The following is a 22,924-nucleotide window of genomic DNA, read 5'->3' as shown; positions in this document are numbered from 1 at the left end:
CTGTAAATATCCACACAGTGTTATTTTGGTACAGTATTAATGACAATAATATGGAAGCCCGTTTCCGCCACTCTGTTAAAAAAAAAATCTCATTATGAGAAAGTATCTCAAAATAATGAGAAATTATTTGTCTCGTTATTTCGAGATACTGTGGCTCGTTATTTGGGGATACCATATCTCGTATTTCGAGATAGTGTCTCGTTATTTCGAGATGGTATCTCAAAGATATAGTATCTCAAAATAATAGTATCTCTTGATGAGATACTATCAAATTATACATTTTTGAAATTGTTTGGAAATTGATTTATTTCCGTTACCATCATTATGAGATTTAATAGTATCTCATAATAGTATCTCATAACGAGATGCTATCATTCTGAGATTCTCATTTTGATATACTGAGATTATTTTTTAAACAGAGTGGCGGAAATGGGATTCCATACAATAAGGCCTCGTGTGATTCAGCTTTTTTTTTCTTAAATTCATCTTTAATGTCATTCAAATAATGTCATAGTTCAAAGTTTGCTAAAATTTTTTAGCAACATTTAGAGTTTCAGGTAAAAAAATCTTAACTCGTGATTGAAATCCTTTATTTCCTCCATCAGTCAGTGTAACCTCTGGAGGAGCAGTGGACTCGTTTCTCTGAAGACATTTTTAGCTGATGGCCTCAGTTATCTTGTTACTCTACCCAGCACAATAAGCATTTTCATGGCTGTCCCTCAGTCTTTGCCACCATACTATAATGGAAATCAAATCTTTTCCAAACAATTTAAAAAATGTATAATTTTCTACTTTCCAACTTCTTGGTAAGATGAATACCCTGGTAATGAACTAAATATAAAATTGATGTGCAATTACCGGCCAGTCTCTCTTTCTGGTCCGGTCATATTCTGTACACCTAAACATCTCCATTATCTGCAGGATCTATGAACCCAAAATTAACTGAAAAACTATATAAAAGATATTCAATAATAATTGGACAAAATGTATCAAGACAAAAATTCAAACAAGGGGAACTAATCAGTTTTTTTAAATAGTTTGAACAGGGAGAAAATCACACTAAATATTTCTTTGGTAGGAAAATCAATAATGTCATAAATGAACAAAGAAAATATGTAACAACTTTCCACCAGGAAGTAGGAAAGGGTGGACATATTGGTGATGAAAATGAGGATTTCAACGTTACCAATAACCAAAGTTATCACAGTTAAGACTAACTAAATAAAAAACTGGAATTGAGAAAACTAACTAAAAAATAAAAATAATTTATGGGGAAAAGTATAACTGGAACTGCATCATGTGTTTAAAAAAGTAAAATGAGCAGAAATTAGATAAATCTTGTTTACAAATCTGTGAAACATTCAGCAGCTGACAAACTGAAACAGAAAAACTTGAATCTGTCCAAATGACACCAATCAATGCAGAGAAAAGTTGAGATTTCAGAAAATTGTAATTTAATAAAATATTTACACTGAAGACATAATTCAGAAAAAAAACTGAATACAACTTGAAAAAGAATTAGAAACAAAAGCAAATGGAACCATTTTCCCAATGCCCCACAATCCCATCAGTTTACAGTTGTTCGACCTCCACAGCCGTCACTCTGAGGTGGATGAAGACGGATACTGTCAGACTCGCCAAGGAGCCGAACATGCAGAGCGTTTATCAGGAACATCAGCACCTTCTGATCCCCTCAGCCAAAAAGCAAAGTTAAAATTCATATCCACAACTTCTAAGTCAACACTGGTTAAAATGTTTTCCCTCTGAACTCAAAGATCCAACAGAAAGGTAAATAAAGAGATAGGTTTTAGACAACAAAACAGGTTCTGATTGAGCTAACGACATTATAGTGCAAATTAAATAAATGAGAAAATAGTTTGTTCCTAAAAAGCTAACAATTCTGCCAAAATAAATGTTTGCTGTAGCTTCCATCGAGCTCACGAGTTTCATTTCATTATTTGAGTTGAAACTGACCCACATACAGGAGCTCTAATGCTGCTCTGAGCTTTTCCCCATGTCTCCAGAAGGTGGCAGCAGAAAGCCTTTCTGGTTAATCAGCTGTTTGTATGGTGAAGAGGTAGAATGTAGATGGACAAAGGTAATATAGCACTCTGAGCAGGCGATGGAAGTCAGACAGTCAGTTCAACGTGTGTGTGCAAGACTGAAAGGCACAAGTAGACAAACAAATCTACAAGCGGATTGAAAAGTCGACTGAGGAAGTCAAAATAAGAGATCCCACACACACCAGCTGTATGGTTGGTGTAAACACTCGTGGTGACTGAAGAGGGTTTCTGGTTCTGAGAGGAAAAGGAAATGTGGCTGGGTTTAAATTAAAAAGAGGAAGCGCTAATAAAACAAGGCACTTTTCGTTTTACTTATTTGCAAAAGCGCGGTCTCAGAAGGGCTCAAAATAAATCTGACATAATGACATCACTAAATTTTAGAATTAAAGACCATCAGAGCGTTGAATTTAAGAGTCAAGAACATAACTGAATTTATGACATGGTCTAAAATATCACTCAAGAGCTAATTTTAGAAAATTACATTTTTTAGAAACTTTCATAAACCTAAAGGAAAAAGCATCGGTTTAGTACCCACAATATCAACTCCCAACATATGACTAAATGCTTCTTTTCCTCTGCATGCCTTCAGTCTCAATCGGTGGCAAGAACAAGGCACCATGTGGCTCCTGATCTGAGGCACATTTTAAAAACTGTTAGCACTAGCATTAGCGGATTGACATGCCAACACTGGGGTCCGTTTTTAAAATCAGAGAAATTTTAACCTTCTGGACTCATTTTAAGTCTGATAAATTTAAACATCCAGAAATACTTTAAATATTTCAAATACCTTGAATTTTTAGACAGTCACACTTAAACCACAGGAAGTGAAAGAAGTATAAGGGAGTTTCAACTTGAGGTAAACAACATGCTGTAGCTGACAAAAACACATCAAGTCAACTGAACAGTTTTTTTCACCACAGCCAGAGTTCTGACTTCATCCCTACGAGATTCATTTTGCTCTAATAGAACCTCCAGTTTACTGGAGACTGTCCAATAATCCAACTTCTTGCCCTCAAATTTTTTTCTATGCAAGACAGAAATCTGAATGCAATATTGTTTCAACATATATCTTTTTTTTTTCCCCCTCTTCCAAAGTTAATGCACACTCCAGTCCCTCTGCCAGCCTCAGTTCTATTGCTATCCAGGAAGTCAACCTAAACAGTTAACTAAAAACACTTGACCTGTTTTTATACTGCCACATAAGATTTGCATTTCACCATCCAGCCTTTAAACTTGACATCTAGAGCCTCAAACTCAATCCCTCCATGTTGTCTGTATGCAATACATTCACAACAGTTTTTTGAATATTGTCATTTTAAACACTCTTTGCCAGTTTCTGCTTTAAATTTGATCTGATACATGAGTGGAGCAACTCTTCAAAGGACACACATTGACTGCACCAGCAGCTGGACTCATGGCAGAAAATCTTAAACTTAGCTTACAAGTTGTAGGGTAGTGTTTATTATTCTAAGTATGGTTTCGCTTCGTTTTTGTTTTTTCCATTTCAATTCTAAAGTTTTATTATTATTTTTATTCAACTATACTAAAACTGCTGTTGGTCAAAATGATTCGTTTTTCAGAAACTCATCTTCCAGGTTTGTACTCATTTATAGTTACTTTTGTGGCTTACTGGTTGTAGGTATCAACTGCAAATACATATTTTCCCCACACCTGTTTTTACCTTTAATCCAACATATCAGTACATTCCACTGAGCTGTCATTATTACAGAGAGGAGAGAGGCACACAGTTCCTCCATGACTACTCATCTCTGATCAACATCGTATAAGAATCGCAAAAAGTTCCTGAGTGCATCGACCTCAGAGGAATAGCTGAATTTAAATTCATAATAAATATTTTGCCAAGTTTTCATTGTCTTCATCTGAAAAATTTGCAAACTAAGCTGCTTTAATGCGTTCCACTGCAGGATCAGAGCAGGGATAGATGCAGCGCCTGAAGTCTTTACAGCACAATTTATCCACATTTGGTAATATTACACCCTTATTGAAAAGATATTCAGTTAACTTTACAGAAATCTACAGACAACTTTTGCAGTTTCAATTAAAAAAAAAAAAAAAAAAAAAACTTTCCGAAGCATATTTGACTGAAATCACGACCTCAAGCCCTACAGTGAGCCAGGCAGAGTCCTTTTCAGACTAAAACAAAACTCATCACCTGTGCAGCTGTCTGCAGCCGAGGTGTCTGCAGCCGTTCATGGAAACCTCACAGCGATACGTTTGACTCACCGAATGGAAGCTCAAACATCCCTAAAGATAAAGCACAATCAATCAGTTCCCTTTCAGTAGAAGCAAACAGCTGCCAGGTGATTGGGCCTCTTAACGTCAGTGTAATTTCTGATTCTGCGTTCGCCTGAGGTGGAGAAGTGAAAGTGATTTTTCTGGACAGGCTGAGTTTGAGTTCTCTTTGTTGGCAACTGGCCTGAGAACACTTGAGGTGCCAATAGTCGTTTTCCTAAACCATCTATTCTCTTGTCCTCTTCAAAATAATAAAAAACAAAAAACACCTTAGTCTCTCAGTTAATATATTATTCAAACTTCTGATGAACTCAATAATGTTAAACGGTGGTTTATATTAAATAAACTATAGCAAACATGACCTGCAGTGGCTGTGTGTGCATCCTGTCCTCTTGAGCCCTTAAGCTTCAAGCATTGAAATTCTTCAAAGCTTTGCTGTGTACTGTGTGTATTTAAAATGTTCAGGTAAAACACTAGAGAGCTATTGCATAATTCAACTCGTCAACTTTTCCATTAGGTACAAATGAAAGATCATTTTTAAAACCACACCAAGCCCCTCCCTGTGCAGTGTGTGCGTGTGACCAAAAAGAAAGAAGATCGCAGATAAAAGAGGACATGAACAGTGCAATCCAAAAGAGGTTCTGCCTCTCGTCTGTGAAGGATGAGCTTTAAAACGGAGTCTGTAGGTGTGTGTACTGCTGTGAAGGTGTGGAGGCTGTAGACGAGGTGGTGTTTGGCGTGGTGCTGTTAGCCAGCTGGTAGGGAGAGGAAGAATCGGATAACTGAAGCTGCTCCAGTTTCTTCAAGTATTCTTCTCTGAGGGCCAAAAGCTCCTTGTAGCGCTGCTCCACTGGACTCTGCTGCTGAAGGCGCACACACACACAGGTGTTACTGAAAGTTATCATTTTCAAAAAAGACAAGTCTATCAAACTTCTAACACACTGAGCCTTCAGAATTTATTTTAGAAGTTTCCCATTATTCACATTGTTGGTGTTTAATCTAAACTAGAGTAAACTCAGTAGAAGTATATCCATATTGGCTAGAGCTAGACATGTATTGAATGCTAAATCACTTCATATTCTATATAACTCTCTGATTTTACCATATCTATCATATTGCTGTGAAGTGTGGGGAGTTAATTACAAGAGCTCTTTACATCCGGTAACCGTCCTACAGAAACGAGCCATTAGAATCATCCATAATGTCGGTTATTATGAGCATACAAACCCACTCTTCATAAAATCCAGAATTCTCAAATTTGACGAGCTTGTAGAATTTAAAATGGCTCAGTTTATGTTCAAAGTATCTAAAAAGTTGTTACCTGAGCACATACAGAGCACGTTTTCTGAAAGAGAAGGGGGGTATAACTTAAGGGGTCACTCAAACTTCAAGATCCGCAATTTTAGAACAACAAGAAAAAGCTTCTGTATTTCAATTAAAGGTGTAAAGTTATGGAACAAGTTACATGAAGATTTAAAACAAAGCAATAGTTTAACACAATTCAAAAGAAAGTACAAAGAGGTAATTTTCAATAGATACACATATGGGTGACAGAAAGCAATAAGGTGTGTATTGCAGATAACTTGGTGTAAGGGTTTAGAAAGACAAACCAGCATAAAATGGGAAAATGTATAGGTAAATATTAGTAACTGTTACTTCTGACTGCCACTTTGATTTTGATTTTTTTAATGACAGTAGGACTCTAAAGTTTCAAGTGTTTAGGGGGTAGGAGTTTATAAGTTCTCACTTCTTCCTACCCCATTTTGAGCATGATATGTTAACTGAAACAAAAAAATCTGTATTTTCTCTTCTTTCTTATGCACTTCTTGTTACTGTGCACTATTTTATTTTTATATTTGTATCATGTTCGAATAAAATTTCATTTCATTTCATTTCATTTCATTTCAAAATCTTTAATACATTTGTCAATGAGAACTGTTAATCTGATGTCAATGGTGGCTATGCTAACTAGCCTTAGCATTCATGACAAGCTGTGCTAGCTAGGATGAGATTGATAACACTAAGACCCTCCTCCTGGCTCTGATTGGTCATTTCTAGGTAGCGCTCACAGCACTTGGAGGGATTATGTGTCTCGTACCAAACTGTCACAACATAGTGACAGTTTCAATGAATATGTAAAAACTTTTTTTTTTTTTTAAACACTACATACTTCAGCTTTAATGTATGAAACACCTCGACACTCTGACCTGTCCTATGTTTCAACACAAGTCCTTAAAAGAGCCAACAAGCTTCTGCTGGTTTTACCAAAAACTGAAGCTCAGAGGAGATGGATTCATCTCAACCATGGCTTCAAAATCATAGACAAGTTGTTTAGAAATCAAAATCAATTTGGGCTGTTTTACTGTAGAAAACAGTATGAAAACAGCCCAAGTTGATTTTGATTTATGAACAATTTGTCTACGATTTTACTGCAGAATCATAAAATGCTACAAAGCATCAAAACATTCTTCAAACACACACACTGGGTATCCTACCTGGTGTCGTATACGTGGGTTCCAACGGATGTAGTAGGTTACCCACAGCTCTAGGTGGCGCATGCTTGCCACGGGGTAGAGAACCTGTCCAGACTCTGGGGTGTAGAATGGGTTCAAATAAATATCCATCTTGCTGTTGACCAGAGACCAGAGAGACACCGTCTTCGATCGCAGCTCCTGAGTCAGAGACAGACAGTGATTCAATATCAGGTTACTGATACACATCATGTTGTCTTAAGGCGCTTAACAGGAAAGTGAATGCAATCAAATCAAACATTTCAAGTCGGTGGCAGAAAAATGACTGTTGATCTTTGTATGGGTGTACTTGTACATACTACAGATAGAGAACCACTTTCACAGTATTTACCAACAAAGGGAGGCCATTTGTGAAAAATCAGAACCTTTTCCTGCAGCTCTACTGAACTAGACAGATTTACAGCAGTCTCAACCTGTGGTCCAAAGACCGTTCTCAATACTGCATGTTTATTTCCTGACAAGAGGTCAAAGTGCAAGGTGTACTGCTAGCTTATCAAAGGATTGTGTTTAAAAATAACAATGGAAAAGTGGGTTAAGACTAGGAACCTCAAACATACGGTGCCATATTTTAAGCACAAGTTGACATGTAAAAAATAAACACTGTGAAAGTTTGCTTAAATATACACAAACTTTTTACCTGCTGTCAAAATGTGCAGCAGCAACGCAAACTCTGGACAGCAGCAAACTACAAAATGACAAAACTCACCTAAATACACTGAAATTTGACTCTGCACCTCCGGGAAGAAAAAAACGGCCCTATGCCACCTTTCAGTGTGAAAGTTGCGCAAAATACATGACTTCATCCAACACCTCATATTTAATGTTCTCCTATTATTAATTTGGGCAAGTTTCAATTTCACTAAAGTTCAGGGTTCACAGATGACTCACTGACGAAGACAGAAGCTCAGGTTTGTAGGAAGACGGAACAAAACCTGAAAACTTCTAAAGGTATACATTTAAAGTACAAGGATGTGTGTGTCTGCGTGTGTGTAAAACTTTTGCAACAGCACACCAACAAAAGTGATTTTCAGAAGTTTAATTATGGCTGTAGTGGTTTGAACCAACATGTGACGCCTTTAATCAAAGTAAAACGAATAAGTTTAGTTGTTTGCCGACTTAAACAGCCATGTTAAAAAAATTAAATAAAATAAGAGGAGGAACCCTTGATGGTCACTTACCTGCTGGTCTCGTATACTTTCACAGTTGTAGAGGAAAGTCCCAAAGCGACAGCTGTACAGATGATCCAAGATTGTGAGCAGGAGATGCTCATTGAACTCAAAGGCTGTGGGAAACTGAGAGGAGAAAATCCGGTTACATTTCCAAGACGCCAACAATCGTGTTTATGCTTCTGCACCCAAATTCTCCGTTAACCCTTGGGAGCCATTTCTTAACCCAAACAGCCACAGCTTGACAGACTTTTAGATGAACCACATTTCACCTCTGTTCATGTTTGTGCTAAATATTTTTCTACATTAAATTGACCTGATTTCAGAAATAAAATGCAACAATTCCTGAGTTTACATTTTTCTAAAGAACAAAAATAAGCTGCTTAGAAAACTTTCTGAAGGCCCTACAGAAGAAATCAAAAGCTAAATTCAATGTATGCTCACTGAATTTGTCTCATATTATACTGTCAGGTCAAAGTTAAAATAAATATGTAAAAAGTATACACATTTTTATTAGTGCCATCAGTCAATCTCATCAGGTTAACCACACTCTAGCTTTGTGTTTAAACACGACTAATCACTATGCAAGAAACCATTTCATTGCCTCCAAACAAACATGCCAGAAGATTCTAAGTTTTCCAGGTTTTCATATTCAGGAACGTTTGAGAAATTCTGTTAATTTAGAAAAACTAACTATAAATTGGTCGTGCTTCGGTGGAAGGACAATTTATTGTTACAGTAGTCAGGCTACATACCATCTTGGTTTTATTCGATATTCTCATTGGGTGTTTTTTAATTTTGCCACCGAGCACAGCAGCAGCCCGTATGGAAAAACTGTACGAGAAAAACAAAACTATTCTCCCTCCATAACTTCCTCTGCTATAATTTAAATGTATGCAATTCAATCAAGCTTACAAAACAACTTATTCCAGAAAAATATATTTGAAGACTTAACAGTTTCATCAGATATAAACAGTTAATTAAAAACGGTGCAAATAAATGTCTTAAGAGCATCTCACCAATCACTGGTTCTTAACTAACCTGTTTGGTCATCTGCCACACACAATCAATGAACTGAACAAATATTGGCGATCTGTCCTGGTCTGCGTGGTTTTTGTCACCGTGGCCGATCCGCTAAACACACGAAAACACAAACGGTTAACAGTAAACAACTTATTTTTTTAAGGGGGTCGGATTATGTGTTTTCTAGCCAAAGAGTGCCATTTTATAGATGTCAAAATTTGCATTTTATTTTTATTTAACCTTTTTACCAGCGTAAAATCATTGGCATATCTTATAGCAAGTATGATGCAATTATAATCGACAAAATTACACAACTGTTTAGTTTTCTGAAAAAAAAAAAAAACATATCAGAATCTTACTGATGCAAATTTGTGACCAAAGCTGATCCATTCCTTTTCAATCAGGACCTACGAAGAAAAGTTTGACAGTTTAAAATCGGGACGAATCCAGCCGGCTCCATTTGCTGTGAAGTTACCAACCTGGAAGCCCCTTAGCGTGCGATAGTGGCTGTCCAGCATCAGCATTGCCAGTGAGGTAAGTTGCGCTGTCCGGTCCCAGCCGTCACTACAATGAACCAGAACTGAATTCCCACTGGAAACCTTGTCTGCCACTTGGATGGCTCCTGACAACACCAGCTACACACAAAGAGCTTTCAGTACACATACGAAGCCTTTGAAAGTAGAATGAATCCTTCTGTGCTTACCTTAATATGTTCTAACCAATGTGTAGACTCTAGACTGGACAGCCAGTGGGATTCCTCCACGTTTGGGTAGACGATATCTTTGAGTTTTTTGAGGGACTCCCTCATGACGTGAATATTATGGATGTCCAGGAAGACTAGCTCAGCGTTTAGGTACTCGTCCCCTTCATAGCCCCCTCCAGTGGCCTGAAATTGCCAACACAATGTGAACCTAAAGTTACGATGGTGGACAAGAACATTTCTGTAACACTCTTATTGGCAGGACTAAACATTCACAGTATTTATGACAGACCTAAACAAAATTTAAAGGAAAGAAACTCCTTAACAGGTGCAATTTATTCATCGTGTACATCTTCATAAATATGCAGAACATGCTGATCATTAGAGAGAAAAAAAATACTGGGAGGAGCATGTGCATTGATTTACCACCCACAAAGCCATTTATTAAACCTGAACCATATTGCCAGTGATGATCTTGTGTATTTTTATCATGTTTGAATAGCTGGTGCAAACTGGCACAGTGAAACGTCTACAGTAACTGTGGGAAAAAAGGAATAGATACAATTGACAAGACACTGTGTCAAATATTTGGAATATTTGAAAAATATATTAAAAAAATGAAAAATACTCTACAACAAAGGTAATTTAGAGCTGCAGGAGTACTTCATATTTCCAGCGCACCATCAATTCATCGTTTTGTATCGACGGCCTGCAGTCAACAAAACATGCCTGCTTCATGTTCTACAAACTGTGTGGGCAAAACATTAATGCAGCCATTCTACTGACAATATTCATACAAAAAACAAAATCATCACCGCAAAACTGAAATATTGTGGTTTTGTTCATCATTTAGTCAACAAAATAGCCTTAGCTTTTCCTCTAACCTTATTTCTCATCCTGTCATCTTAGTCACCGAGTCCAAAGGAAAAATCAACTCCAAGGAGTTGATTTTAAAATGCTCCAACTCATTTTAGCATCAGAGCATCCAAACCAAATATCACAGTAGATTTTTTCTTATTAACTCTTAACTTTGAGCTACCCTTTCTGTTCGCTGTAACCACACCCTTACCATGAAACCGTCAGTTACTCAGACCACCAGTCTCTCTCTATGCATGTCTTCCACTATTCTCTCTCTTTTTTGCTACTCTCGACTTCCTCATGCAGTGTGAAAGTTCCTCTTTTGGTACGCTCTCATAATACTCCTTTTAGATCCTTAAAGACACAATGATGCTCTTTCTGACATCTGTGCTTCTCTACAAGACTTCTAAGAGCAAAAATATGGCTTGTGAAAACTTCCTGTGCATGAAATCAGACAGTGGCGGACTGATTTTATCTCTTCATGAGCTCGCCTCAGCCTCCCTTTCTCAACATGTCATTGTGTGGCTCTGTTGTTACTACTGCTCTGAACATCCCCATTTCATGAGAACTGGTGCCAGTACACTCCTCTAATCGTCTGGCATCTTCTCTCTCCAGAACTTTTCTAAACAAGCTGGTCAAAAGTTCCACTGCACTCTCACCAACACTGATGCATACATTTAATCACTCTTCCACATTTTTACTAATCTATCCTCCTGTCTATTTCCCTTTTCTAGTTCCTAACTGATGCGGTCAGAAGGTGGACACAGTTACACCACAGTAGTTTGAATTGCTGAAACATGACACCCGTTTGGTCGCCATTGTTTAAAAGCATTTCTTTTTCCCTCTGACCTTGTTTGCGACCGCGTTGACGTTGGGCCGGGCGTCGTAAATGGTGAGTTTTTTGGTGGTGTCGTTTGCCTCTCTGATGAGGTCCAGGTATCGCTCGTCGTCTTTATTTCTTTTACCAGACATTCCAACGAGGGGCTGACTGCAGCGAACAATCACTGCCTGATTTTCCCGGTGGATCCAAGACAGAACCTGGACCAAAAATCAAAGATGGTTCAATTTCAGGTGAAAGAAATACCGTGGTAACTCTGCATGGCGAGATGCAGGCACAACTCATGTAACCCAACTCATGTGCATGCATCTTAAGAATGTATTTAAACACCAGACTTCTGTGATGTTAAGAAATCCCATTGGTTTATCTGATTAAAAGGCTTGCTCTTACCGGTATGCGTCCTCTTGACCGGAAGGCGGCCACTTTTCTCAGGTCATCTTCTTTAGATTTAAAAGGGACTGCGAGGACAGTCGGGTAGGTGTCACACAGATCATAACTCTTATTGATGAATGTAATACGCCATTTGTTGTTTGGTAAGCCCTGTAGGAAAAACAATAAATTAGAAAAGACTGACCACAGTACAGCACTGAGTGCAGTTTAGATTTGACAAATAAAAAATGCAAATTCTGGCCTGAAAAAGAAGCAAATGATCCAGATATTTACCTGACGCCTAAACTCCTCCATAGCTTTATAGACCAACCAGCCGTTCTCAGTGTACTTTTCCTGATTCACATAAGCAAAAAGAGGCTGCAAGAAAGGAGACATGCAAATACATTTTCAGTTGACATCTACATAACACAAAAGCTGAGATCCAGTTAGTCCTTTTAGATTTGTCTCCGTGTCGCATCTGAATTGCATAATTAGCAGGATGTTTGAGCTTGATGAATGATTCGATTCAGGCGAGCTGCATTGGGGGGAGGGGGGAGTTTCAGGACACCAGCTTTTGAGGACACAGATACATCACTTGGTACTTTATTCTTCATTGAGTTTTATTTGTCATTTTTCTGCTCATTCTCAGTAGAACTTACCAAACTATGTGAAAGAGGGAAGGCGTATCTGAAGATCATCTCAAAGATCCCTCTCCTGCTGTGGCCTTCCTGCTTCAGAGCGAACCTCAGATTCCTCATGTCCTGAAGAGCCAAAGATCAGACACTTTACCATCACAGGAAAAAACATTACAGATGGGTATTCATATTTACATTTTTAAATAATGGTCACAGTATATAAATTGGAGTGGTTTAAAAGACTAATGTTTTAATAAGATTTTCCACTGTCTCAGGGAACCAACAGAGTCGACCTCCTTCCCGACAGCTCGCATCATCGCTGGTGTCCAGCAGTGGCTCTTACAGTTGCCACAGCAACAGGCAAGGACATCATGAACACGCCTATTAGAAGCTACATCTGTAACAGCAGCCTCGGGTTGTTCACTCAGCTTGCATGAACCTGGACTTCTTGCCCATCATCTCATTTTTGTCCCCTGGAAAATTAGCTAACCTTTCCCAGAATTAAAGACTTCTCAAATCGGGCCCACTACAAATCCTTAACTCACCACCAACACATGCTTGGGTTGTAATTAGCACCGAGCTAAAAAAAAAAAAAAATCTCAGAAATGGAATTTGGGAAAATGTTACTGCTCCAAGCTGCACTCCTCCTCAGTTTTTGAATGTTCAAATAAAAACAGCGAAAGCACGTTACACACCTTGCATGTGATATCCAATCCATACGAGTTTTCTCCACGGCTCGACGCTCCACCCATCTTCTCCACTCGACTTATGACGCCCAGAGGAACGTCCAGGGCCAGCGGCACTTCCTGCCGCACAGAGGAAGTTATCTCTGCTCTCATTGATTAACAATATGGAAATGGTGAGGTTTTTGGTGGTGATAGAATCCACAGTTCAGATGCACGCCTGATCAAAAATCCACTGCATATAGGACGAATATTGAACATGATTACCGATTATTGATTTTTTTTTTCCTGGTACAAATGTAATGTACAAATTGTGTTCTGGAGTTTTCCGAGTTGTTATTGACAGATTCTGGACATTTATAGACTTCCATTAGAAATATTTCTTTACCAACAAGTTTTTTTATTTGTATTTATATTAAAATTTGTGCTATGAGGTTATTAATGTTAAACTGCAGCATGTCAAGCTGAAGAATGTCAAACCTGCTGTTAATAATTGTGTGTTGACCAGTTGACGGCCTGCACCGACATACAAACACTTTAGAAAACTTACAGTATCTGAGCTCTTGAAGTAGAGTCTGTAGTTGGTGATCAACACTTTCCCTTTAACAGCTCCATTGAATGGACACATGTAAATGATCTCCTGATCTGAAAGCAGACAATATCAAATTACTGTCACATTTTTTACTTTGTGTCATGTTTGAGCCCGTTACAAAAACAGACCAAAAAAAGAAACAAATTAGTAGCAAAAACAAAACAAAAAAATCCATGGTTGCTTGTTCTTAATTTTGTAAAAATAAAGTATTGTAAAAAGTGATAAACCACAGGAACTGTACTGATAATGAAAAGGACCCACATGCGACACTTCCAGGTCATTTTACCCCATTCCAGTTTCACATCTTGATCATTTCTATTCTGAACTCAAAAAAATCATTTTTATTCTCACGTATACTTGTCGAGTGTAAGATGTTGGAATACTAAAAACTTACAGTGTCTCAAAATGTTTTGCCAAACTCAAAAAAATAAAAATAAAAATTTTAAAAATACAATGCACTCTTGCAACATAAGAGGCATTTAACAATATGGACGTTTGATATTTGTATCAGTTTAGCTTCATAATAAATGTCAGTCTCACTGAGGATTTCTGTAGTGGGACTCTAGTGAATTGGCACTATATCAAAATTAACTGAATTACTCAGTATTGACTGGTTGTTCTACTAGTAAATAACCAGTTTCGTCAATATACCAGGCTCAAGCCTGTATGATTAGTTAAATCCAATGGGTAATTGTCTTTTTGCTCTAGAGTGTATTTTCTGCAGCAAAGACATTTTATTTGCATTAATCACTGACAGTTGCTTTATCATTACCTGTAATTCGATCTTCTCCTGGAAGTAGAGAGACATCCGCCAACAACTCCATCTTTAGCGAATTTCTGCCAGTCTAAAAGGAAGAAACATTTTACTTTAGTTTATTCTGCACAATTAAAATACAGATTAAAGATATTGGTAAAATAGTAATAGTGCAGAAAGAGGCTAAATAAACTACATAAACAGATCTACAAAGCATTAATGGGAATTTAAATAGAATATAGGACAATAAAAATGTGACTACACTTTTACATAACGTTTACACTGTTTTATAGAAGTATATTGTGTCCGTTTTACCAAGTATAAAAGCTCATTCCAAAGTTTCCCTCCGCTGCACCGGAGAGAAAACTGACCTCAACTGGTCTGATATTTAGGAAGATTTCTTCCTCAAGAAGTACAACCTAAACTCCAAGCTGCCGTCAACCTTATCTATTCATGGAGAGCCTGCTGACAGGCTGCACCACACTGTGGTAGGCAGCTGCTCTGCTGTGCTCCAGAGCCATAGCGACAGATCAGAGCACAGGTGTCAAACTCCAGTCCTCAAGGGCCGCTGTCCTCCAGTTTTTAGATGTGCCAGAGGTTCAAAACTCTGGAATGAAATGGTTTAATCACCTCCTCCTTGTGTAGATTGGTTCTCCAGAGCCTTAATGACCTGATTATTCTATTCAGGTGTGGTGCAGCAGAGGCTCATCTAAAAGTTGCAGGACACCGGCCCTTGAGGACTGGAGTTTGACACCCCTGGATCAGAGGATCGTTGGTCTGATGGACATTTATACCAGTAAGTTTATGGCTTATTAGGACCATAACCATCACCAAAGACAGCTCCTATCCTGGCTTCTCTCCATTTCACCTAGGGAGGCGCTACAGGTGCAGCCGAACTAAAAACAGACTCAAAAACAGCTTCTTCCCGAAAGTAATTATCACCCTGAACTCTCGCATACCGATTCCAAATTGCCCAAGCTCAAGAGAACGTGCTGCCCAGCTAGTCACGGTAGCAACGATCACAGTCCCTGAACTCTAGGCACCATGGGTAATTTTAACACCAAACCAACTACAGGCAGTTGTGTTCCTACTGACTATTTAGTGTTCCTGCTTGCTTTTTAGGCATGTGCTTTACAAAGCCAAATATTACCTGACCAAAGTCTATTCAAAAACATTTTGATTCCAAATACAAATGGAACAAACAAATTCGACCTACACTAGTGATGCGAGAGTCCAGAGAGCTGGAGTGGTACTCAGAGACGGGTGAGGCCATCGTTCAGTGAGTGGCTTCCGCAGTCTGAGAAATCAAAACACAGGCTTAGACGTCATGAGCAGAAATCAAGTGGAATAATGTATACGATAGTCGTAATTCTGGTTATTCTGCACCATCAAAGTGAAGACTTTAGCGGAGGCCAAACCGAGCTGTTCACACCGAGAACAAACGGAAGGCTTTTTGACGAGGATATTCCGTTTCCACGCAGAAACACTGGACACAACACCAAAGTTAAAGCTGATCTCCAAATATTTTGTGGTATTTACTGTGGTAACTATAAAAATGTCAATAACTGTATAGCTCTGACTCAAAGCTCCACAAAAAAGACTCAGCAATTTGCTTGACAATTTAGCAAAATTCTGCATTTGACAAACCAATTTAGAAACATCTTTTGGCAGTTGTATGTATAGGAATTGTGATCCACTCATAATTGTGATTTTACAATGAAAATTGTGATGTGTGTCAATCGCCAACCCCTACAGGTAAAAATGCTAGAATTCCTGAATTTAAAAAAATGATGGCAATGCAGATCAAATGGGTTAAAATACCAACGAACTTTGCATTTAACAAAAGAAGAAGTGGGTAATTAAAAATAGAAGTGCGCAGACTTCAAAACCATTAGATAAGTTAGAGTTTTACACAAGAAATGAATAAATGGAAAGCCCACAGCGGCAGCCTGACAGCATACTAGTAGTTTAGAGGCTTTAAAACAGAATGTTCCCCAAATGATTGCCTTTAAAACATGATTTCAATGACAGAAACCATCTGAACGGCTACAAAGACCTGCTTTTGAGTGAAGATAAGCTTCACTTTGCAGAAGATCTATTACAATATGCAAAAGAGACCAAGCTGGTCAAGCTGTGACCACCCATCATGAAAGCACAAGCAAAGAGCCAGCCTGCATCCCACATCAGAGCAGTCTTCCATCACTGGACAAGAAATCCCTTAACAGACTAATCATAACAATCGTCTTGTTTTAGCAGGAAGCACGTTAATCTACATTCCTACACCTACATTCTGGGAAGGTGGAACGTAGGCAACTCCACCCACATTTTAATTGTACACAACATTTAGCTTTCAAATAAATATTCTGCAAAAATGTGATATCTGTTAATGTTTTAAGATGAAAAAGGACTTTGCAGAGTTGAACTGGGTAGTTTAAACCTGACATTTGAGCTAATAAAAAAAGTTAGTTTTCTACCACTCTGCTAGGCTGGCAAGAACCAGGCCTTTGTTCAACACGTCGCTTCATGTAGAGGGTGTGGGCTCTGAGTCGTTGAGAAACTACTTCTTCCTGGAGGTGTGGACTGTGCTGAAGTTTTACATTTTAGCCAGTCGCTAACATTTGTCTGCGACATGCGTAAGGCGGACATTTGACGCTATGATGCTTACCAGAAACAACCATCCTCCACTGCAAAGAACCGACCTGAACGAGGCAACTGTTGAAGTTAATTTTGTTTGGAAGCATGAAAAACATGGACTGAACGGATTCCTTCACTTCCTCCTCCATCACCATTGCTAAAACTACAGGCAGACTAGAATTCTAAAACAAAGCAGAAAATCAACGTCACCGTTCACAACGTCTCCTCCTGTTTGCTGATTGGATCAGTAGAAACCCCACCAGAGGTAATCCAAGTGAATGGGAGAAAGCTCAGACTACGTAAGGAAGGCAATGGCCAGGCTACCACTCTGTAGGTTTTCATTATTCCAGATAGTCATCAAGAGAGAAGCAGAAATGTCATTATATAGCTCTCATTACTTAAAGCAACAGGGTGGGACTGGGACCCACCCTGGGAAATCCCAAATAAGTTTCTCATAGAACATTTTTACATTAACAAACAAATGTTTGGCCACTTCAGCCAACAAGATGAGAAAGGACTTTGCAGAGCTGCAGCGCAAACAGACTTCAGGAAGTACTCAGTGAATAGCAAAAGGAGGCAAAACTGACAAGACACCAATATATTTCCCTTTAGCGTTACTGCTAACCTAGCAACTGTTCAACTGTCTGACACATCGTCATAAATCAATGCTCACATGTATGCATACACATACATTTTAAATTAGTAACTGTCCCTCAGCCAGTATCCGTGAAATAAATGCGGACCAGAATGCCAGAAAACCTAACAATATTTCTCCCAGAGCGACCCTCCAGAAATTTATATTTCTCATCCAGTTTAAGTCGGCAGACAAGTGGTCCACAGCGGCCTAGTTCAGTCAGAGTGGTGGTCAAGTCGGTTTTTATATCCCAGATTGAGGCCTAGATACTCTGATTTAAGGATGAAATCTTGTGGTAGAAATCTCCGCTGCACGTGTCCTCAGTGTGACACACACATCTGACTTGATGGAGCCTACCTCAGTTTTCCAGCCATTTATTACGTGCGTTAGTGTTTTGTTCGAGGGCTCATTTTCCGGTAAACAGGACCACATCCATCAACTGACTTTGACTCCAAAGCCCATGTTGGTTCACCCAAATATGCCTTTAATTAATTATATGCTAAATACAAGGAAGACTGACTATAATCTGGTTCCTCTTGTCGACAAGAGAAATCCAGCCAAAAAGAATTAGAAACAGGATACTTATGTTTGCTAGCAAACGTAGAAAATATATAGTTTGTTAGATTGACGGAGGCAAACACATTCCTTTCCGACGTAAAAAGTTTTACCAATTTTCTTTTTAAATCAGAATATTGTAGGCTTGGTTCATTGTTGAACAGGTTAAAAAAAATACAATACCAGGGTGCTGTGGTGGCACGGGGTAGAGCACAACCCACATAAGGAGGTCTTAGTCCTCGATGTGACCACTGTAGGTTCATTTCATGGCCCGATGACCTTTGCCACATGTCTTCCCTCTCTCATTATTCACTTTCCTGTCTGACCACTTTCAAATAACAGTCGCTAGAGCCAACAGAGACTTGGGGGTTGGGGGGGGTTCGACAATATCCCACAGCACTTTTGACTCATCGATAATTTCTTTGAGTTATTAAGTATTCAAAATAAAGTTGTTTTTTTCTGAGTCGCTGTGTTTGGGATTTTGATGCCTTTATCATCTAATTTGTGGATAATACTGAACTTTTACAATGATAGTCTGCTTTTTAAAATCAAGACCATCATTGATTTTAGATACATGTGAATCTCAGAGTTGGTACCGTTTTCATTGTACACATTGTCCTGAAAAGATTTAACGATCTTAAAATTCCAAATAATTTATTGAAAATGTCCTTTTCTGCCCTTTCCACTAGTACTGGTATTCAGATTTAATGTTAAAAAGAAAATTAAAGCAGAAATGCATCATCTCTTTAAAAATAAATAAATTGAGTTGCTCTGCCGAGTAATTATTTTTGATCAGGTTTCAATCAAAATGTAGGTAAAGTCCACAGGTGATTCAGTGAAACGATACCTTACGATAAGTACCTTCATTTTCTCAAACATTTCTCACTTTGTCGGTTCGCAGTTCCTACATTCAGCAAGATTACACAAAGAAGAGCAAACACCCCAAAATATACAGAGCATATTCAAAAGTTGGATGTGAGCACCTAGGCTGCAACAATCTATTGTAACAGCTTTAATCTCTAGATTAAAGCTGTTTCCTACCAGCATACAAACGGCTGCATCAGAATTTACTGAACAGGTTGTGGAGCCGGTGAACGCGTCAGAGGTGCGAGCACAGAAGCAAAAGGCCAGACAGCTCCTTTTAAAACCCTTTTAAAGTTAGCACCCAGCTGCACGCTCAGCTGTGGACCTGGACCAGGAAATAGTGAAGGCCCTGACCAAACGGCAGCTTGTTGCTCTACAAATGAAGCTAATTTTTAGCTCACAGTTCAGAGAAACACATATCAAAGCCCGCTTCGCAAAACTTTATCTGGGCTGACATGACCCAGGGGCAAGCAAACGTCTTTACGTACCTGAAAAGTGCGATTGTTTTTGTTGCTAAATGTCGATGTGTACTCGTCCAGCCACAGTAGCAACTCACTCTGCGTCACGTGCCGAGCTGTCATAGCTCAGATTGGTTAAGTTCGGGTCTCCTCCATTACAACACCGGCGCACTTGCCGGCGCACACAAGCGGTGTCTGATGGCGCGCGCCCGCCTTGTGTCAAACTCCAGTCCTGGAGGGCCACTGCCCTGCAACTTTTAGATGTGCCTCTGCTGCACCACACCTGAATAGAATAATTAGGTCATTAGCAGCAGGCCTCTCCACAAGAAGGAGGTAATTAAGCCATTTCATTCCAGCGTTTTGTACCTGTGGCACATCTAAAAACTGCAGGACACCGGCCCTTGAGGACTGGAGTTTGACACCGCAAGGCACCGTATGTGTGATAGAAACAGAGAAACTTTTTCAACACCATAGATATCTCAGTGTTATAATGACATTGTGCTCTTAATGTATTTCAGAACGTAACCTTTATATTACTGCAATTATTGTTTTTATTCTATTTCTCCAATGCGTAATTCCTATTCACTGTAAGCTACTGATGACATAATCATAGCTGTTCTATCTTCTTTAATTCTATCCTGCGATGTTATTTTGCTTGTTAGGAGATAAATTCTCATTCTGTTAATGCAGTGACAGGAAAAGGAGCAGACCCACAAGCTGCTTTCTATGGAATCTATAAGATTTAATTCGTGATATTTCACAAAATGTGACATGTCAAGGAACTTTACAAGGAAAAAAACACATCCAGTTCATATATACCAATATCCAACCAAATCATATTATAATCCAATTTAATTTGTGTAGTATTGTGCATTCCAACTTTTATTCACAGGGAGCCACCAGGGGGAGTGCGTGTTTCACTCTTTGTTATTTATGTAAACAGGGGGTCCCCAAGCATTTCCATGTCATGACCCCAAAACAAGATTAGCGTCAGAGCGAGGAACCCTTTTGCAAACCCACAGGCAATTCTACAAAATATGTAAAGAAACATCAGCTTTTAGAATGTATTTTCTCACTTTTATTCACTGTTAAATAATTATTACGTTCGCTTAATATGAACACTACCTCATGTACTCTCCAGAGGCTTAATAAATGTCATTATATCTATAAACTAGATGACCTTCATAAAATCTCTGAATATCACATAAGTGATCATTTACTGAATTTTTTTTTTAATTTAACAGATATTTTTGTTTTAAATTAAGGTACTTTATCTGCATTTATTTAACAGAAAACCTCCAATAACTAGCTCACAAAATACCTTTCTTACATTTACTCAATATTTTGTTTTGAAATTGAATCACAAATCTTTGAGAAATAGATATCTATACTTATCAGTATCATAGACTGCAAATATTATGTATTGGAATCAACATTAATCTTCAGCCATAATAGTGACAGCTAACATTTGCATATTTTACTCTGTACTTTCGAATTGTAGAAAATCATTTCAATACATACAACAAATTGGGTCACACTTATATCTTTATTGTAAGCATTGTTACAATGTTATCTTTAATAATAATTAAAAAAAATTGAGATTTTGCAAAATGCAAACATATTCTCATAAACAATCATTAAAATATACTAAACCAACTCAGATTAGATCACCCCACTTTGTGGATAATACGAACAGTAACTCAAGAAAAGAAAAAAAAAGAAATATTCTCACTAGTTTATATACATCACTCAACCCACAACAGGTTTCAAAACTACTAGTTAGGACAAAAAGATCCAGATGAACTCCTATTAGATTACACAGGCAAAACTCCTGGTGTGCCTATTCTTATTCTGCCTAGCAACCCACAACAGGAACAATTAGTTTATTTCACTCAACCCAAAACAGGAATCAATCAATCAAAATCAATTTTTGGATGGATGGGACCCAAGCGCGGACCTATAGGGAAGGCTGGGGGGCGGCTGCCCATGGGGGCTCGGGTCTGGAGGTGTCAGGGAGGGAGGAATGGTTTCAAGTTACTTTAATGTCTGATTATAGACGGAGAAAGTGCACCCTCGCCTGTTGAGAAAGGTGTATTTAATATTAAAATTACTTTCCCTCAATGGAATATAGTCAGTCCCAGTGACTGTTACACTCACGGTTTAGTCGATGTGCTTCCTGGGTAAAAATCTTACGACAAACGCGGCCCAATCCCACCCCCCCATTCAACAGTTTCCAGCAGCGCAGGTGATACACGTCTGGGGCCCGGTCATTCTTTAGGGGCCCGGTCATTGGCCCCGCCCCCCGGCCCGACGCTGACTTGTTCCACTAGTGATGGGACCCTTGTCCCTCAGTGGGGTCAGGAGGGGTGCTGGTGCCTATCTCCAGCGAATGTTTCAGGCGAGAGGCGGGGTCACTCTGTACAGGTCGCCAGTCTGTCACAGGGCAACACAGAGACTGACAGGACAAACAACCATCCACACACACCTAGGGAGAATTTAGAGACACCAGTTAACCTGAAAGTCATGTTATTGGACTGTGGGAGGAAGTCGGAGTACCTGGAGAGAACCCACACATGCACAAGGAGAACATGCAAACTCCATGCAGAAAGACCCCTTGCCGGGAATCGAACTTATTAAAACCTTTTAGTTAAAACAAAAAGATCCACAGGATGCTTCACTCAACCCAGACCAGGAATTAGAACAAACTTAGAATCTAGAGAAACTCCTATTAGTTTATCTGGATGAACTATTCATTACCTTAGACCAGGAGTGTCCAAAGTCGGTCCTTGAGGGCCGGCAACCTGCATGTTTTAGTTCTCTCCCTGGTGGTGGTAACAACCTCCTCAGCAAGTCAATGTTATCCTTAGGCCTTCTAATGAGCCATCATTTGATGCAGGTGTGTTAAAACCACTACTTTGGACACCCATACCTTAGACAAACAATTAGATCAATCTATTTTATAGAATAAAACATGGAGAACCAACATTTAGTTTATACTTTTTTGTTATTTTCCTTTTGGCTCTTTCCTTTGGTTTATTGTTTTGTTTGTATTTCTTTCTAATTCATATTCTAGTTCACACTTTGAGTACGACAAGGTATGTATGGATGAATGGATGGATGGATGGATGGATGGATGGATGGATGGATGGATGGATGGATGGATGGATGGATGGATGGATGGATGGATGGATGGATGGATGGATGGATGGATGGATGTCAATATTTTGCCCTGTGAGTCACCCACTTTTCTAAAAATGTTTCCAGCCTCTCTTCCTGCCTGGCTTTTTATATTAGTATGACTCCCCCTAAATGGG

The 22,924-nt window shown here is 38.8% G+C and overlaps 1 protein-coding gene across 3 annotated transcripts; it reads right to left on the bottom strand.

Annotated features, from left to right (window-relative positions):
* Nucleotides 1-1,431: 1,431 nt before the first annotated feature.
* mtm1 (myotubularin 1) lies at nucleotides 1,432-19,808 on the bottom strand. 3 transcript variants are annotated; one of them, XM_014986071.2, is made up of 16 exons: nucleotides 19,641-19,732; nucleotides 15,682-15,762; nucleotides 14,484-14,556; nucleotides 13,670-13,764; nucleotides 13,132-13,242; nucleotides 12,461-12,562; nucleotides 12,096-12,179; nucleotides 11,823-11,972; nucleotides 11,444-11,632; nucleotides 9,740-9,922; nucleotides 9,516-9,671; nucleotides 9,396-9,443; nucleotides 9,055-9,147; nucleotides 8,026-8,139; nucleotides 6,812-6,988; nucleotides 1,432-5,179 (listed from the first exon to the last, which is right to left on the bottom strand). In XM_014986071.2, the coding sequence occupies exons 2-16, from the start codon at nucleotides 15,736-15,738 to the stop codon at nucleotides 4,985-4,987; spliced, it is 1,827 nt and encodes a 608-aa protein (XP_014841557.2). In that variant the 5' UTR covers nucleotides 15,739-15,762; nucleotides 19,641-19,732; the 3' UTR covers nucleotides 1,432-4,984. The 3 variants fall into 3 exon arrangements, with proteins under 3 accessions (XP_014841557.2, XP_014841556.2, XP_014841555.2); XM_014986070.2 differs by lacking the exon at nucleotides 15,682-15,762 and having other exon boundaries at nucleotides 1,432-5,176; nucleotides 19,641-19,808; XM_014986069.2 differs by lacking the exon at nucleotides 15,682-15,762 and having other exon boundaries at nucleotides 19,641-19,807.
* Nucleotides 19,809-22,924: the final 3,116 nt, after the last annotated feature.

The sequence above is a fragment of the Poecilia mexicana genome, unplaced genomic scaffold, assembly GCF_051168715.1.
Source record: "Poecilia mexicana isolate PSO_F unplaced genomic scaffold, ASM5116871v1 scaffold_18, whole genome shotgun sequence".
Taxonomy (NCBI): domain Eukaryota; kingdom Metazoa; phylum Chordata; class Actinopteri; order Cyprinodontiformes; family Poeciliidae; genus Poecilia; species Poecilia mexicana.
Note: the sequence above shows the minus strand (reverse complement) of the source record. Positions and strands in the feature narration are given on the sequence as shown.

Excerpts from the sequence above, each read along its gene's own strand:
- mtm1 (XM_014986069.2), bottom strand. The coding sequence starts at position 19,733 with ATGACAGCTCGGCACGTGACGCAGAGTGAGTTGCTACTGTGGCTGGAC. Across the intron at positions 11,973-12,095 it reads TGGAGGAGTTTAGGCGTCAG|GGCTTACCAAACAACAAATG; the intron begins GTAAATATCTGG and ends TTTTTCCTACAG. Across the intron at positions 9,148-9,395 it reads TTGGTCACAAATTTGCATCA|CGGATCGGCCACGGTGACAA; the intron begins GTAAGATTCTGA and ends TCGTGTGTTTAG.